Source organism: Phlebotomus papatasi, chromosome 2, assembly GCF_024763615.1.
Source record: "Phlebotomus papatasi isolate M1 chromosome 2, Ppap_2.1, whole genome shotgun sequence".
Taxonomy (NCBI): Eukaryota; Metazoa; Arthropoda; class Insecta; order Diptera; family Psychodidae; genus Phlebotomus; species Phlebotomus papatasi.
The window spans coordinates 96,574,480-96,594,406 of NC_077223.1; the positions used below are offsets into that span (position 1 = coordinate 96,574,480).

Here is a 19,927-nt window from a genome sequence, read left to right on the forward strand (position 1 = left end):
TATAACGTAATCTGTTCCGGTATCCGTTACTAATTTTAAATAGTTCAAAAAAGTACTCACCTGAATATGGATTTCAATTGGTATTTCTGTAAGCTTCGGACGAAGTTTTCTTACCTGTTCAGCCTTGAAAGTACATTTAGAGAAAATGTACTTTCTCTAAAATGGGAACAAAAAGATTCCCCATATGAGTAACAATTTCGTTCCAAAAATTACCTCGTCCACGGACACCGAACATTTTTGGACCAAATATGTTACAGATGTAGGAATAATATTGTTATAAAAAATATGTACCAATTTGTTCCTGACAGTGGGAACAAAACAGCCGAGTGCAACAAATTCTGTTCCAAATTTCGGGGACAAATTTATATAAAACGAAATCAACTCAAATTTGTAGACATTCCACTGTAGCAGGAAATAGACGGAGACACTGAACCTTTCTTGATTTTCACAATTTTATTCTCTACGACGTTTCGAGGATGGATGTCCTCTTCATCAGGTATCGAATATGGCAGGGAAAATCACGTACAGGTGGGAGTTGTTACACTGCACTTGAACTTTGATCACAATTTGATCTGTGATGTTCACCATTCGACTGACCGACACAGAATGAATGTCAGTCGAATGGTGAACATCACAGATCAAATTGTGATCAAAGTTCAAGTGCAGTGTAACAACTCCCACCTGTACGTGATTTTCCCTGCCATATTCGATACCTGATGAAGAGGACATCCATCCTCGAAACGTCGTAGAGAATAAAATTGTGAAAATCAAGAAAGGTTCAGTGTCTCCGTCTATTTCCTGCTACATTCTGTCGAACCGAAATTCTTCTGAGACATTCCACTGTATCAAAACGGTTCCAAAAGAAAACTCTAACAAAATTGTAACTGTATTTTGTAACGAAACTGTAAAGAAAACTTTTTGGAACAAACAAATATCTTCTCTAGGTACAAATTGATTCCAAAAAAATTTGTTCCAAGGAAAACTTGTTCCAATATTTTGGTCAGAGTCCAAAAGTTTTTACCGTGTAGTCTAATGAGAGTGTAGATCATTGAGGGGACTACCCATCATCTTCGATTTCTTTCAGTGTTTAGAATAAGCATTCGTCGATTGTTCAATATCCAAAAAATTCTTTTGACGTCATATTTAAATTTTTATTCTTGTTTCTATGGCAAATTGGAGGTATTACGTGTAACAAATTTGCCTACAAAACGTAAAACTTACATCTATCGGATAAACACAATTCTAACGTACAAGTGAAAAGAACAAAATTATCAAACACATAATCTTCACATTCTGAGAATATTATTTAACATTTTGGTGGCATTCTTTTATCTTTGAAGCATCTCTCCAGTAAGATTGCCACCAGATACAACAAAAGCATGCTTCTTTTATCAACAAATAGCAAGAACATTTATTTTCTTTTGGATTAGAATGTGAAGGGAAATTTCTGCTATTTGGCCATTAAAATTACTTAAGAACAATCGCTTGGATTTTACTCCAATCTTATGTTTTTTTTTTGGCAACTGTTCTAAAATTATATCACTTATCACAATGTGAATAATTTTTCTGCCATCAAAAGACTTTTTCCAATGTGTTAAGCGACGACTTTTTTTCTGTAATATTCATCAAAAGGTTTTTGCTCTAGCTTTAAGTTTCCTTAGAAAAAAAATACGATAAAAAGATTTTATTTGTATATAAAATAGACTCTAAAATATATATTTTTTTCTTACAATTCATTTCTTATCAATTTAATATCCATTCATTTCAACTTTTCCCATTGAATAAATTGCATTTCTTTCACTTTTGATGAATGTGCCTCTATTTTTCTTTTATTAATTCATCACGATTCTTGTTTCTTTTTCCTAACAAATGCACTTCCTTTAAAAGGGTTTATAAACTAACAAAAAAATATATTTGCAATATTTAGAGATATTATTCATTTTCATCTTCATGTAAATTGTACTTTCTGCCTGCAGATTTTCTTTTGCACCATCGTATTCATTTTAGCTCTTGTTTTTTTTTATCTATTTTTAGAAAATAGTTTTTTTTTCATCTAACCCTAAAAAATGAACCTTAAAAACTATGATTTAAAAAAAAATATCCACCATTCTGTGAATGAATTACCATTTATCAAAAAGAATTTAAAATTAAAAAAAGCACACCTCAAATACTGTATCTAAAATATAGTCGCAAATTCTCTTATTTGGCCAAGAGATTGATTTGCAAATTGAGGTTATGTTGGACTTAACCTCAATTTCGAAATTTTGAATTCAATATAAGACTAAGTTTTGACAAAATCCTGCCTCTGAGACTCATCTTAAACGCATAATTCACATTTTTTTTAATCAAAAGGCAATCTAACCTCAATTTAAACTGTCAAGTTATCAAAACACCTTGATTACTCTTGCGTTTTAGTGTCTTAAAGAGACTTTTGGATGATCCTAAAGAAAAATGAACTCTAAGGGACCAAAGAGTCTGTGTCCAAAGTTCGTGATACTTTATTGGCGATTTAGTGTAGAAAATCGCGCGATCTGACGATTTCTGTTCAGGAAATCGCGCGAACTGACGATTTTAGTACAGGATATCGCGCGATCTGACGATTTTAGTACAGGAAATCGCGCGATCTCGCGATCTTAATGCGGAAAGTTCACAGAAATCGCGCGATCTTGCGGTATTAGTGCAAAACTCAGTCAAAAAATCACATGGTCAGATGTTATTTGCAAAAAATCGCGTGATATTTGCAAAAACTTCACTAGAAATATCAGTTTTTTGCAAAAATCTCATAATCTAGCAATATTTATGCAAGAAATTAAGCGATTTTATGACATTTGATTTAAAATAACAGGAAACATGATAACTTTTGTTTCAAAAACGTATTTTGACATTTCTCAGACTCGAAGGGAATCCAATTTATGATACAGTAGACTCTCACTCAATCGGCTCTTTTTCAGCCGGGCGAAAAATTTTGTTGACAATTTTCTCGTTCAATTATGAAGCTAATTCGCTCAAATTCGCTGTAGTTCTTCCTATTTTATCGGGATTCTTTATAATTGAGCGCTTTTTGTGGAATTTACAAAGGCTTTGACCCCAAAATCTATCGATAAACCGGATGACATTTCGCCCCAAATGCCCAATTGAGAGAGAGTCTACTGTATTCCAACCCCTGACTGTTATTTCGAAAACATAACCTCAACATAACCTCACATTCCAAAATAACCTCTTGGTCAATTAATAGAATGAAACGCATAATATTTAGATAAAAAAACTAAGATCCTCGCTCTTAAATCTCATGTGAAATATTGTACCACGATTTTTCTTTCAATTAATCTACCATAAATTTAAATTTCACGATGCTTTCGTCAGCATCTCTATCAACATTTAAAATAACATTGCAAAAAGAAACTTAATCATGTCCAACACCCAGAAAAGTCATTTCAAGAAGCCCCATTGAGCTCCTTCGACTTTTCCTCATAAATTACTCATGATATGTTACTGATAGTGGTTTTCCGATTAAACAAGTTAAACAAAAAATAAAACAAACTAAAAAAAAATTCCGAAATTATCGAAAAAAAAAATATGAAAATTTACTCAGTTTTGTAGACGGCTTTCATGAGAATCTTCCCATTTTGCACTTCGAGCGTAAATAAACTCTCATCCTTCATGTTGCTGATGACGTCATCGGTCACAAGGACATGGATTGCATTTGGTCCATTGATGAACACTGTAAACTTAGTAGCATCGTACAAATTGGATCCACTGCCAGCAAATTTTGACTGCAATCCTCCTGACAATCAGACAGAATTCTGAGGTAAGTACATTTCACAAAATTTACCGAAATCTCCCGACAATGCCCACATACCCCAAGAATTGTACATATTTCCGCCATCAGCACCATTCATGTTGCCATTGAACTGAGTATCATAGAATCCGGGCAGACGTGCAAGCTTCTGAACCAACTCCTTCGTCTGGCTGCTGTGCAAATAAATGGCATGATAGCAAGTGCCATCGAAGCTCACGAAGATTGTTAAACGAGGTGTAATAGCTCTAGAAAATTTCAAAATCAAGATTTTGATTTAAAGAACCTCAAAAATTAATCTGTACCTATTAATCAAAATTTCGGAAAAAGTGAATAACATTTCTAGGACATCAAGAGTATTTTTCGAATTCGAACTTGTCAAATCCTATCTTTTGACCGAAAATATGATTTTTAAAAAATGATCTGCAGAACTGTAGATTTTCGAAATAAATAATAAAAAAAATTTCGGTTTTGTTTTATAGTATTTTGTGTTGGGAAATCAATTTTCGAAATGGATAGAGAATACTTCTTTAGAATAAATTTGTATCTTCTAGGAGAAACAAAAAGGTGCGCAATATTATTAACAAATTTGTTCCAAAAAATAGCTCGTTTAGTATAAAATAGTACAATATCGTGGACGTGCTTTCGCATATGATAAATATGTCGATTCAATCTGGAGTGTTCCCTGAATGTTTGAAAGTGGCACTGGTGGTTCCAGTGTTTAAAAAGGGAGATAGGAGAACTTTGAACAATTATAGGCCTATCACTCTCGTTTCTGCAATTTCAAAAATCATGGAAAAAGCAGCCTATGTGAGAATGCACGGTTTTCTGCGCTCGACCAGCTTTCTTTCGGATGCCCAATTCGGTTTTCGCGAGGGGTTAGGGTGCGAGGATGCCATTGGGAGACTTGTTGGCTGTCTGAATGACTCAATGAATTGCTCTCCTAGGATGTACACTTCCGCTCTCTTTATTGACATCACAAAGGCCTTTGATTCGGTAAATCTGGAGTTACTGTTGACAAAACTAGAGAATGCGGGGTTCCGTGGAGTGTTCCTGGACTGGTTGAGAGCATACTTGGTGGGAAGAGTGCAGCGAGTGCGAGTCTGTGGCGGCCATGTCAGTGAGCCGTTGCCCTGTGAGTTTGGTGTTCCTCAGGGATCTGTGCTTGGTCCTTTGTTGTTTCTTGTGTACGTGAATGATTTGTTGGAATGCAGTTTGAATGTCTCCATGACGGCGTATGCTGATGACATGGCTCTCCTGTATTGTGGTGGATCGGAGGACATTGTATGTGAAGCGATGAATCCGGGACCTTGATATTATCAGGACTTGGCTTGATGCAAATAGAATGGTGATGAGTACAAAAACTGTGTTAATGAATTTTGGGCACATGCCTTCCGGGCCTCGTTATCTGGTATGCCACTCTCCCGATTGCTTCAGAGGTATTGGAGCTTGTACACAAAAGTGTATTGGAATTCAGCAGGTCCCGGAATTCAGATATCTTGGAGTCATTCTGGATACAAAGATGACGTGGCAGCCCCACATTGACGCAACAAAAACTACTGTGAGACAGGTCACAGGGCAGATATATGCCCTCCGTGCATGCTGTGCGCCTCCTCTCGTGAGATCGTTCTACTTCGCTCTAATTGAGTCGAGGTTAAGGTATGGTGTGCCTTTTTGGGGTAATGCCTGCAAGACATATATAGGACGGCTCCAGGTGGCGCAGAAATCAGCTATAAGAGCTATGTTGCGTGCGGGGAGAAGGGAACACACTCGCCCATTGTTTGAGAAATTGAGAATCCTGCCCATTCAGCATCTGTATGTCTACAGAGTCACGGAGATGTTCTTCGATCGGTGTGGCCAGCGTCGCTTTTTTGGCAGAGCGGACGGAATGGGAAGAAGGGGACGGGTCTGCGTAGTGCCCAGGCCGAGAACTACGGGATTCTCGAGGTCCATCAATTTCTCAGCCCCGACTATTATAAACAACTTGACATTGAAGTTTCCGGCGCTGTCCATGGAGATAGTCAGATCGTGGCTCTATTCGGCGTGCACTGAGGAGGTCGTGAGGATCCTAAGCTCCACGTATGTTTAGTGAAGTTTATGAGTGTTTTTGAACTTGCCAACCCACATCATTAAGTGAAAACTTTATATACTTAGTTATTTATTTTATTTAGAAAACCAAACAGCCTTATTGGCTAGGTTTTTCAAACCTCAATCTGTGAGCATACCCATCTTCCTATATAAGTGACCTACGTGCATATGTACGGTCCCGAAATATACAACCAATGAAGGGATTTTCCATCGTTTTCATCCCGGAGGTTGGAATCGACACTAAGACGGCGATGGCCGCATGGGGGGTGGGAAAAACAGAGATGATAATAAAATTCAATTCAAATTCAATTCAATTCAAATCGTATCCCTTCCTCTCACACTCAGTCACCCGCCATCGAAGCGAGGAGGACGCCAAATCTATGGCAATTTTCGTGCTATATGGTTTGACTTTTTTAATTCGAGATTCCCTTCCTCTCCTGTTGCCAGCACTCGCATATGTTTTCGTCGTGCACGCGTCTGTATAAAACACTCTCAAGTTGATTTTTATTTGATGTTCCTTATGAACTTTCGCCACCGAAATCCACCTCGACTGAAGTATAGGCCTTAACTGTAAGACGAAATCACTTACACGAATTTGTTCCCGACAATGGGAACAAAAAGATTCTCCATATGAGTAACAATTTCGTTCCAAAAATTACCTCGTCCACGGACACCGAAAATTTTTGGAACAAATATGTTACAGATGTAGGAATAATATTGTTATAAAAAATATGTACCAATTTGTTCCTGACAGTGGGAACAAAACAGCCGAGTGCAACAAATTCTGTTCCAAATTTCGGGAACAAATTTATATAAAACGAAATCAACTCAAATTTGTAGACATTCCACTGTATCAAAACGGTTCCAAAAGAAAACTCTAACAAAATTGTAACTGTATTTTGTAACGAAACTGTAAAGAAATCTTTTTGGAACAAACAAATATCTTCTCTAGGTACAAATTGATTCCAAAAAAATTTGTTCCAAGGAAAACTTGTTCCAATATTTTGGTCAGTGTCCAAAAGTTTTTACCGTGTAGTCTAATCATTATTCTCTAGATTTAAGCCGTACACTTCTGTCCAGCATATTAGCGTTATTTCCAACAAGTCTATGTCATTCTAAGCTGATTCTTATCCGGGATTCTAATTTTTATCTCTTGTAGCTCCAGTACACCTTTTAGTTCAGGAAAATTTCATAAAGTCGAAATTCTTTTTCATTCCTAAAAGCTTTGTATATGTACATATATTCCACTCTTTCGCACTCTTCTTCTTCTTTTAAATGTCGGACCAGACTGAATTTAGTTCAGTCGAATTTTAAGACCGAAAGAATGGGATAGTCTTATGCAAATCTTTTGAGATAGAAAGGGATGTGTATTTTGACTTTATGAAATTATACCGAGCTAAAAGGTGTGGCCAAGGCATTATAATCTAAATTGAGGTTGTAGCAGCTGTGAATAGATTTACAGTAACTCATGCAAAATATAGCATTTCCCGGACTATTTTTTTGAAACTTTCTTTTTATTTTTCGGATTTTGAATTTTGGTTGATTTCACTTTGTTTTAAGTATTTATTTTTCATTTTCAGACCACCAATATATTGTGAAAGATCATTTGCTGTGCTAATTTATTAATATATGTTCTCGATCATCGGATGCTAAAGCACTGATAGGTCCCAATAATGTTCAAAGGTTTTTACTATTCTAAGATGAGTTGTTCTTGAAGAGCTATGAAGAGACATTGAGATATTGTAAAGTTACTGATTCACAAATCTTACCTATCATTTCTGATAAAGAATTAAACAAGAAATAGTTAGACCAGTTAGTTATTGATCTCTAACTAAGCAGATACAACCGGAAAGTAAAAAAGTGAAATATGAAAGGTTTTACAAAAAAAAACTTGCACTTATCACCATTTTCGCGATACTTTGCACAATCAAATGGATTGCCATAAAAATTTAATGAATTTTCTGCATAATATAAATACTTCCGATCTTTAATTGAAATCCATTAGGAAGTTGATCGTGTATTGAAATGATTCATTTGGTGATTTATAGTTTTTTATTGGTAAAAGTTTTGGGTGATTATTATGAGTATCCTGTTGAATACAGAACATTGCCAGTTGTTACTGAGATACCCATTGAGTTTTCGCCCCACCATGTATCTCTTCAAAGGCGTTCTCGTCATATATGCAGTGGTGCAATTATCACCTACAGACATGTCATTACAGCTGCCCAATGTATAAGGTAATATTGGTCTTTCAAACTCAATTTATACTAAACTAAATGACAAATATCCACTGTAGCCGATATAGGTATCCTTGGAAGATATCAGTGAGAACAGAATCCATATTTCATGATAGAGGTGGTATAGTATATAAAGCTCAAAAACTTATAGTACATCCCAATTACCGACATCCTAGGCTAACACATGAAATGGACTATGATTTTGGAATTGTGGTATTGGATCAATCTATGATACCCAGTGATAAAAATAAACCACTTGATTTACCAGAGGAATACGAAGAATGGTTCCAAGCTCCGTTTTTCTATGGAACTGGCTGGATATATAAGGATGATCCAGTACTCGGTCCTTCAATGAACCATAGTGTCTTGCATTCTTCCTTTGCATATAAAGTTCCTAGTGCCAGTTGTTATCAACAGCATAATTCTAGAACATATGAAGAGGGCGGAGTAACACCTAGGATGATTTGCGCGGTTGCTCAATGTTTCGGTATGTTTTAAAATATTGTTTCTTATGCTATATCAATGAACTAATACTATGTGTGTTACGCAGCTGACATCGGTGGACCTATTTTTGGCCATACCGCTTTATACGGCGTATTTTCATGGTCAAATAAAAATGAACTTTGTAATCAAAATTATTACGGAGTTTACTCAGCTGTGGCCTATGTTGTAAGGTGGATAAAAGATGTGATTGAAGATGATTATTATTAACATGGTACAACACGACATGCAAAAATAAATAAATCTTTGAACGTTCTAAATAAATCGAATTTAAAGACAAATTGTTTTATGGTAAAGGAAATGATGTACATATGTACCTATTTGCAAACTACTAAACTTGATGATGGGCATATGTCCTTTTCAATAAATATAATCCACGATACAGTACGCAATCTCACGCTCCTCACGCTGATCATTCTGACAGAAATATATCATCAGAGAAAAACGTAAGAAAAAATGCCTTTACAAAAGATATACTTTTTGGGATCTTTCAGGATCTATATCCGAAAACAAACATTCCATATGTACTTAATCATTTCACAAATTCATTAAGAAAAATACTTACTACTCAAGCTTAGTCTTGAGGAAAATGTAGAAAATTTACCTATCACGAGAAACTTTCTAATATTATTGCAGTAGATTCTTGCTTATCCGTACACTTGGGACCAAAATGTCATCCGGGTTACGAGATTGATACACTCAAAACTATTTGGAATACAACGAGTTGTTTTGTTCACGTAGAGAGTTTGTAAAGTAGAGTTAATCCTGGCCTAACCAATCCGAAAAGAAGGTTGTAGATATTGAGGAAGTCTTATCGATTTTTCACGTCTTTGTTCACAATAACGAAAAGGAGTTTATAGAAACAAAACACTTTCGAGTTCTTTGTGAAGTCGGGTTGGCTTATGTGACGTTTAGCAAGACGAAAAAGGAACATTCATAGGACCACTATCTAAGATTTGAAAAGACATATCAACGACTAACATGTATCAAGCTTAACAGAGCACAAATTAACGAACGTAAATAGTCACAAATGATTACAGGTTACTGTCTATTTCGTTTAGTGATTGCCTGGTTAATGATCAAAACCAATTATCTCGTACAACACTCCATTTTATATTAATCCAAGATAATTTCCCTTTTTTTTAAACTGTGAGGCAAAAATGAGGGAGCCATTCAGTCATTGTACAGAGACTGTAGTAGCTGTGTTCGTGTAAACGGATCCAAATCGGAAGGTTTTCAAGTGAGTGTTGGACTGCGCCAAGGGTGTGTTCTATCACCATTGTTGTTCATAATATACATGGACAAGATTATGGAACGCAGTCGGGGGCGGAATGCGATTCGCATTGGGGATTTCAGGGTGAGCCATCTCCTCTATGCAGATGATTTGGTTCTTTTTGGATCTTCCGAGGAAGAGCTTCAGCGCACACTTGACCGATTTGTAAATGTTTGTGCCGAAACAGGGATGAAGGTGAACGTGGATAAGTCGGAAGTAATGGTGATTTCCCGACAATCTGTGGAGTGCACTCTACATGTTAGTGGAGACTCATTGACACAGGTGGAGAAGTTCAAGTATCTCGGGGTGTTATTCACGAGTAATGGTAGGATGGAGGCAGAACTCTCGTCGCGAATCGGTCAGGCTTCTGCAGTAATGAGGGAGCTTGGCAGAAGCGTGTTGAGGAAGGTCGAGCTTAGTCGATCGGCTAAATTATCGGTTTTCAAAGCTGTGTTCATTCCTATTCTCACCTATGGTCATGAGATTTGGGTAATGACCGAAAGGGTAAGATCGCGAGTACAAGCTGCCGAGATGAGGTACCTTCGAGCGGTAAAGGGAATCACTCGTAGAGATCGAGTGAGGAATGTGGCCGTTCGTGAGGAACTAAGAGTCGAGGAGCTGCTTCTTCGGGTTGAGAGATCACAACTTCGATGGTATGGACATGTTCAACGCATGAATGAAGAAAGATTCCCCAGAAAAGCTATGCAAGCCATTGTGAGGAGACCTCGGCCTCGAGGCAGACCTAGGACAAGGTGGCTGAATCAAATTCAGAATCTTGCCTTAGAACGCCTCGGGATCGAACCCGAACATCTTCCTGAAGTGGCGGAGGACCGACAGGCGTGGGCTGCTAGATTGGATGTCATGGGCCCGCGACCCCAATAGGGATAAGCGGTTGAAAATGAATGAATGAAAGGCAAAAATTATCTTTATAAAATTAACCAGTAAGCAATCGAAAAATTATCTAGTTACGCGAATTTGGTCTCATATATTAGGAAAATGCGTCTAAAGTAGAAAGCAGAGTTTGTATTCCGTTCTAGGATAGACTCAGCATAATCTACAAACCAGTCGGTTTGTAGATGCTACCACATTGACTTTGTTCATTAATAATCTTTAGAAGAGTCAAAACCACTCACAAGCCAATCATATAACACTGAACATACAACCAATGAAGGGATTTTCCATCGTGTTCATCCCGGAGGTTAGAACCGATGCTAAGATGGCGATGGCCGCATGGGGTGGGGAAAAAACAGAGATGATGAAAATAAATCAATCAAATCAATCAATATTCGAAAGTCAATCAGAAATTCAAAGTGTAAGTTGACATATTCACCGCTTTAGCACTGCCTGTTCTTTTATTTCGAATTTTCGGTACTCTTGACTCTTCAGTTGACAATAATCGTCAGCAATAATACGTGTAAACGATTGCTGCAAGAAATGAATTTTTGTGGAATTTCAGGACGGTAGAACATGAATTTACTCATTATTGTGCAACTCATCGGTTTAAATTTTCGAACATTCAACTGGTTTTTCTTAGGTGAGCTCTCTCTGATATATCTTCGAATCGGTTCGGTAGAGCATAAACCTCAATCGAATAGAGCACTCAAATTGGGAAGTATTACTGAACTTAAGGATTCTGAGATAAAACTTCTTCATCTAGCAGCATCCCCCTCATATTATTAAAAGCTGGGGCAGTCATATACAAGATAAATGATCAACTGTTCAATTTTCATTGCATTCTCTGATCGCATGCAGATGCCCATGCCCATCCTATTCTCATGGTAATATCAATGTCTCTGGTTGGCAAATCGACGGACTGTTAGCCAGCTACCACTCACAATACGTTCAGTCCGTTTCCTGACAATTTGAGTTCTCACAACCCGAGTCTCGGAGTGGATTTTAAGTGTGTTGCAGTCCGTTTCCGTTATTTATCGATTTTATTTATCTTTTCAGTTTTGACAGTTGAATCTTTTTTAATTATTTTATAAGACAGGATATCGCTCAAAATAGTCCTAAGGCCTAAGACCTGAGCAAGGGGATAAAGGTGGGGGGGGGGGCAACTGCGGCCTACCACTCTCCTAAAAAATACATTCGAATTTCGGTTACGAAAGCCAAAGATAAGAGTTTTTGCTTCGCGTCTCTTCCGCGTGATAGTTCAAGTATTTCCTATTCGAATTTCGAAGTACTCTTTCCGTACAGAAATAGATCTTGAAAAATTGGAAAACCTATTTGATGATCTAAAAAAGAGACTTTCTTATTTCTTAATACTTTCACAAGGTGCCGGAAATTACATCCTGTTCGAATTTCGAAGTCCTCAAGTGTCAAATGTGCTGTTCTTCACATTGTTGTGAGGAAAAAACAGAACAACGACGTTTATTGTTCCTGCCCCAGTATTTAATCACTCCATAATCACTGAGTAACTCTTTTGCCAGCTTTTTAGTGTGATATTTGAGAAATTTTCCCCACCTTGTTTGAAAATTTAGTATGAAAATTCGAAATTGAATTTCAATTCTTCGAACTTCAACAACTTTTTGTTCAAATAGAGTCCCATTTAACATTTATCCAAGACACTATTGGAGACTCAAAATCTACTTGTGTTTACACCCAGTAAGGCGTCTTCTATACGGGGGGATTTCGAAATGCACCCCACTGTGCTATGCACCGATGAGTCTCGGGAAATCTCCCCTAGTGGTTCGTGCCTGAGATAAATTTTCTCCACCCTCTGTTATAAATTCCCCAAGTGTGCTCTAACTAAAATAGATAGTCTGGAAGACTTCCTATTTTATTTCGAAACGTTTCGAACGTCAATCACACAGTGTTTTACAATTAAAGAATTTGTTAAAGGGTGGTAAAGTTAATATTTCTGCCTGGTGACGAACACTTTATAGGAAAGAGGAGATGGGGCATCCATCCCCATCCTCTATATCAAAACCGCAGGATTTTATGCCAATATTATTGCTAAATTAAGGAAATATCCTATAAATCATCTATAAATCAAATTTATTCTATTTAACTTTTCTTTATTTCTTTTTAAGGATGTCTATTTAACAATTCGACAATATTCTAATGAAGATTAAACGATACATTCAGAAGAGTGATCGATACCGTGTCCCTATTTCATCAGCTTTTCGACTCTTGATAACTTTGAAAATAGATCACGAGAAAAAATCTTTTGAAAAACAAAGAAAATATTTAAAATCGCTTAAAATGTCAAAATATTTGAAGAACATAAACAAATGGAGCTTTCGAAGAGGGAGATTTTAAGCGCCAAAAGATAGGCAAAAATGCACCGGTCTAAAGCTGAGTGGAGGAATTTTGTTTCAAAATGGCGGTTTCGAAATAAAATCCCCCCGTTTAGATCCTTCCTAAGTGACTTAATATTATCCCTAGATTTGTTGTAATTCTTGTCACATTCACTGTGGAACACTTTTACAGTTTTTTAGTGGGCTATTACATAAATTTCCCCTATCTTGTGCCAAAATTTAGCTTTACAATTGTATATTGAATTTGAATTCTTCTAACATGAATATTTCAAGCAAAGATTGTCATTTACTTTTAGCAGAGACACTATTTGAAAATCAAACACCTATTGTGGCTGCATGCATTGTTCTCATTTACAACTGGAGTTTTATTTCTGCAATAGTGTCTTGGGTAAAATGTAAATTGGACTGTATTTGCACAAAAAACCGTTAATGTTCGTATTCGAGTTTTCGAAATAAAATTTTCGCATAAGTCTGGAAAGACTAAGGTTGTGATTATAAGAGGATTTATAATGGATCAAGGGTATTATGAACGTCGTTGCTTTGTCTTTCCTCATAACAAAGTGAAGATTTACATTCGATACATTTCGATGAAAAGAAATATTTCAGTTACCACGCCACGCGAAAAAAAAACCACGAGAGGTAAAAATGTATTTTCTTAAGCTTTCGAAATCGATTTTCGAATATTTTAAACTACAACTGGGAATGAAGCAAATGTTAGAAATAAGTAGTCTAGACGCGCTGTAGTTATTAATTGCAGTCGCAGTACATTCCACCTGATGGGCTTTGCACAATTACTTACTGAACATTAGCAGAAATAACCAGAGAATAAGTGAAAAACAATTTTCCAAAGCTTAAGTAACTTCAACATATCGCCATGCTTGCGAAAATTTTCACAATAAAAACGATTGCCATAAAATTTTAATGAATTTTCTGCATAATACAAATATACTCTTGATCTTTAATTGAAATCCATTAGGAAGTTGATCGTGTATTGAAATGCTTCATTTAGTGATTTTCAGTTCCTTATTGATAGAAGTTTTGGGTGGTTTTCCTGAATATATTTGCGATAGGATGGAAGAAGGGACCGAAGTTCCTATTAAATATGTTCCCTATATGGTGTCTATTCATGGGCCTGGTGGTAAGGATCCTGATTATATCTGTAGTGGTTCAATCATTAGCAAGAAGCACATCTTAACAGCTGGTCAATGCTTAAGGTATTAATTTGGTTTTGCAAAGTGCTTTTTTTTACTGAACTAAATCAAAGGTCATCTACTGTAGGACACAATTATATCCTTGGAGGATAACAGTGAGAACGGGATCCCCCTATACTGATAGAGGTGGTGTAGTATATAGAGGCAGAAGAATTATAGTACATTCAAACTTCAGATTAGGAAGTGTGACACACGACCGTGACTATGATTTTGCAATTGTGCAATTAAGGGAAACCATTACCTTCAATGAAAATACTCTACCAGTTACTTTGCCAAATAAATACGACGAAGTTGTGAACGATGAGATGATACATGTTACTGGTTGGGGAAGCGAGAAAACTACTGATCATTTGCATAGCCAAAGTGTGACGAGAAAACTTGATGGTATGTGCTACGAAGCGTATCTTAATATTGATGATCATATTTTTGGTGGTATAACACCCAGGATGGTATGCGCTAAATATAAATCCACGGATATATGTTACGGTAAGTCTAAATACGATACTTTACTAAAAGTCATCCTACACTGAAAGTTCGACAGATATTGAAGACGGAAGCTATTTCATAAGTGTCAACATTTCCAAATTTTACAATTATATTTACTTACGCCTAATCTCGAATATCTGTAAATTACGCAGGAGATGTCGGTGCACCTCTTGTTGCAAATGATATTCAACATGGAATTTTATCTTGGGGAAGGTCTTGTGAGTCATATGCTCCTGAAGTTTACGCAAAAGTATCATCAGTTCGATCTTGGATAAAGAGAAGAACTTCTGTTTAATATTCTAATGTGCTTTTAAGCAAGGTAAATCTTTGTGCCGGAGTACAGAAGATCTTTCACCAGACAACTCAGTATTTGGAATATAAATGGAGAAAATAAGTGATAAGAAAGCGATGTGACGAGTCTCTCTTTCAAAAGTACAAAACAATAAATTTAAACCAGATTAAAATCCGTGTTTTATATCAATTTTAAACAAACTATATTCTGAAATCTACGTGAATTGAGAAAGTTTGACAAATAGTACTACCTTAGATGAGGCTGACTTTGCCATCTGCAAAATAGTTCGTAGGACTTTCTTTAATTCTAGCACTTAAGGATGTTCTTTACCGATCGGACATGGTGGATTGATACGGTGAAGATGATCCTAAAATGCTAGAATTAACGAAAAGTTTACGTACTGCAGGGTGGCAAAGTCACCTGCATCTACGATAATACGTTTTACGGTTCAAACTCCACAGAGAGAGTAGCATATAATAATCCAAAGGTGTGCAAGAACCGTTTGAAACCGAAAAAACGTCAAATAAAGCTTGTTCGTCAATGGTCAAAACCGTCAAAACGCTACCTGAGCAAACTTATTTTGATGTTTATTCGGTTTCAACGGTTCTTTCACACCTCTGTAAATAATCCGTCGATTTTGTTAGAACCGTCAGGGAAATAGGGCCTAATAGCACAAGACAGTATACGAGTATGTGTGCCTTGGTCACTATAGATTCTCAAAGAAGCCTCAGCGCTTTTTCTATCCTGTATCTTCACGTCCTGACAATTTAACACGAACTGAACTACTATTGGCTAACCTCTTTATGGTGCTCCTATCCGAAGAGTAGATCTCCTTCTAATACCAGAAACGCCTTTAGAACCAGTGTCGCACGGAAACATCTATGATGCTGATTTAAATACCAAAGGGAGGAGCGAATTTAACCATTGTTGGGAAGAAGCCTATGCTAACAATTTTGAGTTATTAGAAGCCGAATGTTTATTTTTTTATTTATTATTTACTTATTATAATCTTTCCGTTATTTTACTTAGCCCCCCGTGCGCGGCCATCGCCGTCTTAGCATCTATTCCAACTTATTCCGGGATGAAAACGATGGAAAATCCCTTCTCAGGTTGTATATTTTGTGACCCCACCCTATAGCCAACGGCCGCGGCGATTCTATTGAATTTCGAGTAAACCTTTTCTGCAATGTCCGCTGATTTTACCGCTAAAAATCCGCGTGGAGTCACCTGGATTTTACCGCTCAAAATCCGCGTAAGCTTCCGAGATGGAATTTGACGCTTAATTTTTTCCTAGCGTTCCATGGACGTTTGCGGAACTCTGTATAGGACCGTCTAATAAGGAATGTCGGCGAGTTTCCATGGAGTTTTCTCTGACGAATATTTCCACGGCCTTTCCTATGGATCAAAGGTGTGCAAAAACTGTTGAAACCGAATTAACGTCAAAATAAGTTTGTTAGAGTAGCGTTTTGACTATTGACGTACATGTACGTACATCATTTGACGTTTATTCGGTTTCAACGGTTCTTGCACGTCTCTGCTATGGATTATTAGCGTATAATCAATCGGCAGTTAGCCCTTTAAAAATTCGGAAAAATCCTCTTTATTTCAACGAAATTCTCCGTGGAAATTTCCATGCAATGGCCTTAGTGGCTTCCGTGGTTTAATATTACAGAATTACACGACTCTTCCAGTGGATTTTTTAAAAATATTTTTCTTCAAAAGAATTCCAAAAATTGATTAAAAATGGCGTGGAATTTTCATAATTTCCACAAAAAAAAACATCCATAAAGAAATAGACGATCAATGCCAATTGGCAACTTGGAACTTGTAGAGTATTCATCTATCAGACGAACACTCAGTTCTACTTTTGAGTTGAAAAGGGACAGATAATCCTAACTGGCTTATGTAGGTGAGATTCTTAATGTGAACTAACTCGGAATGCATGCAAATTCGATTTAGAGCTGAAGTTGGATGACGCGATTCAATTATATTAAATCAAATGCGTGAAATTATACAAATTTTGTATTTAATCCAAAATATCAAGGAATTGGATGGACTGACAGAAAAGTGTTATATGGGTGAAATGTAGACCAGACTGTTCTCTATAATTTTGCCGTAGAACTTGATCTCATCGATTACTCAGAAGCCAAGATAATCGAGGTTGTTTGTTTCTTAACTTGTTTTTTCGACCAGAGCGCCCCAAATGTTCATTTGATGAACTTCAACTATATCAAAGAATTATTGTATTTTGTGAGACTTTCCATTTAAAACCCTATTTTAAGTGTCTTGGTCGACACATTTTGGCCAAGTTTGAGCGCGATCGGAGGACATGAAATTTTGTTAGGATTATAGTAGGTGAGATTGTTAAGAATCTCACCTAATATTGCTACCATATCGTTCATTTGAGTATGTCTAACTCGCAAGATTTATAGCGTTAGGGCGCAAAATAATTGCAGATTTTTCGCGTTTAGTTCCATGGAGTCTTGGCCGGAAAGATACCAGAAAATATCCTCGGAATATTCAATGGAAATTTTGCTTAAATTTCCACGGAATGCTCATAGATAATTGCAATAAAATACTTTGGAACTTTTTAAAGGAAATCCATGCGAAAAAAAGCTGATTCCGAAGAATTTCAAGCGGAATTAAATGGAATATTAAATATTAAATGGAATTAAATTGAATTTGTTGTAATGTTCAAAAGAAGAAGAAGAGTCCGAAAGAGTAGCATATGAAAAACGCTTGAGAAAGAAAATGATATGAATTTCGATTACATGATATTTTTCTGATCTAAAGGTGTGCCAAAACCATAAAAAAAAACAATTCTGCTAATAAATCAATTTAGATCAGGAAATAGATGGAAATGGAAACACTGAACCTTTCTTGATTTTCTTATTTTTTTTATTTTGAGAATAAAATTTGGAAAATCAAGAAAGGTTCAGTGTTTCCGTCTATTTACCTGCTACATTCCATCAAACCGCAATTCAATTTTGATCAGAAACAAAAAGATTTTGGTCAGTAAATAAAATAAATTCGGTTAAAGAAAAAATATTTAGATTCTGGTTAATAAAAACAGACAAAACAAACAAACATTTCTATTCCCAATCAACATTTTCTTTCCGATTGGAAAGCTGCCCAAATTTCGTCGACACAGTGTCGACAGATATTGGACAGATAATTTTCCAAGCGATTGGAAAAATTTCTGTCCAAAAATTTACCAATTGGACAGAAATTGGACAATTATTGGAAATTTTTCTTTCGAAAAAATTTCGACTGAGTCTTTCGAGATTTTGTCGACAAAAAATCGACAAAATTCTTACCATGTTCGTTGGATTCTTCTTCTTCTTTGCTTTTCTGTTCAGTTTCTTAGTGCAAGCAATCAGGTATCATAGATCTTTTTACCTTTGCTTCACACTTTGAAATAAAACTGAAGAACCAAGATAATCGAGGATATTTGTTTTTGAAGAAGTTTTAGAACACATAGGGAAAGTTTTTAGTCCCCCATATATTCGTGAATCGGAGGAAAATAAGTTTTTTCAGGAATAGGCTCAATTGTTAGAAATCTCATCTAATAAGTAATTTAAAAACTTGAGTTTTCAACATATTTTTTTATTTTTTAGAGGTAGAAGGGGTCGTAAAGTCTACAGGAGGCGTTCTTGTAGATGAGCATACTAGATAATCTTCTGGACACTCATGAAATCGATCATGTCAGAGTAGTTTGTGACGTCGGTCGAGACGACAAAAGGGGCTCTTTCTTGATTGTTCTTTGATGAGAGAAACGTGTCAGGATAGTTTTTGGCGATAGACGAAGACGTAGCGACCACAGCGAGTCTCTCTGGAGAATGCATTGAACACTTCTTTGTTGATAGAATTATATCAGGGCAGTTTTTGGTGATAGATGATGACGAAGCAACCACAGTGTATCTTTCCGGACACTGAATTGGTGAGAAAATCATGTCAGTACGATTTGTGGCGATTGAAGATGACGTAGTGATCACAGAAGGTGCTTCTGGATATATTTTTTTGATGATGAGAGGATTCTGTCACTGCAGTTTGTGACGTTGGAAGACGTGGAGATCCGAGAGACGTTTTCTGGACAAATGTTTGATTCAATGAAGGCGCAGATGTACAATTCTGAGAGGAATTTCCTTGGGCAACATATTCATTGAAGTCTAACTGTGCTAGAGACATTTTAGGTTCACTTTTCTTCTGCCTGTAGTCCAGAATATAATCTTCCTCATTCTCTGTGTCGATATTGGCAAGCATCTTTTCCAATTTCTTAGCATCTTGAAATGTATCAATTCTCTGCGCCTTCACTTCACAGTTGTAAATAGACCAGGATTTATCTTAAAATGACAAAAGATATTTATAATAAATCCAAAAATTGTGTTTACTTTAATATTTGCTTACCGGGAACTGTAGTGAGGTTAGGTCTCAGCTTCTCAATTCTCGCAATTCTGGCGGTGGCCAGAAGAGTAATCCATCCTGTTTCCTACTATCCGGAACAGCGATGATGAGACTGCCGTTGTCCTCAATTGTCTTCACGACTTTCCAGCTCATTTTTTAAGACATTTTCTGCCAGAAATTGAAAGTGTGCTCACTGGAGAATTGACAGAAAGAATTAAGAAAAGACAAATAGATACGCGTAATAATTTATTTGGAATTAATTACACCTTGATGAAGTCTGACTGACGCAGTGGATATTGCGTTTCAATTTCAATATTACAAATGAGTTTTGTTTTATTGTTAAACTAACAAATTTATAATTTGTATACAGTAGACTCTC

At 36.4% G+C, this 19,927-nt stretch overlaps 2 protein-coding genes across 4 annotated transcripts in view; both read right to left on the reverse strand.

The window, feature by feature from the left end:
* Positions 1-19,927, reverse strand: part of LOC129802577 (protein yellow-like) — a 325,562-nt gene that overhangs the window by 44,850 nt on the left and 260,785 nt on the right. The gene's annotated exons all lie outside the window — the stretch shown is intronic.
* The window catches only part of LOC129802576 (transcription factor CP2-like protein 1), a 78,061-nt gene continuing 59,263 nt past the window's right edge, over positions 1,130-19,927 (reverse strand). For 2 of the 3 annotated variants that reach the window (XM_055848509.1, XM_055848511.1), the window contains 2 exons: positions 3,860-4,044; positions 1,130-3,784 (listed from right to left, as the gene is read on the reverse strand). In XM_055848509.1, coding sequence (XP_055704484.1) covers positions 3,585-3,784; positions 3,860-4,044 — 385 coding nt within the window. In that variant the 3' untranslated portion in view covers positions 1,130-3,584. Of the gene's footprint in view, positions 3,804-3,859; positions 4,045-19,927 lie in introns of all 3 variants that reach the window. The other variant, XM_055848510.1, reaches the window with a different exon arrangement.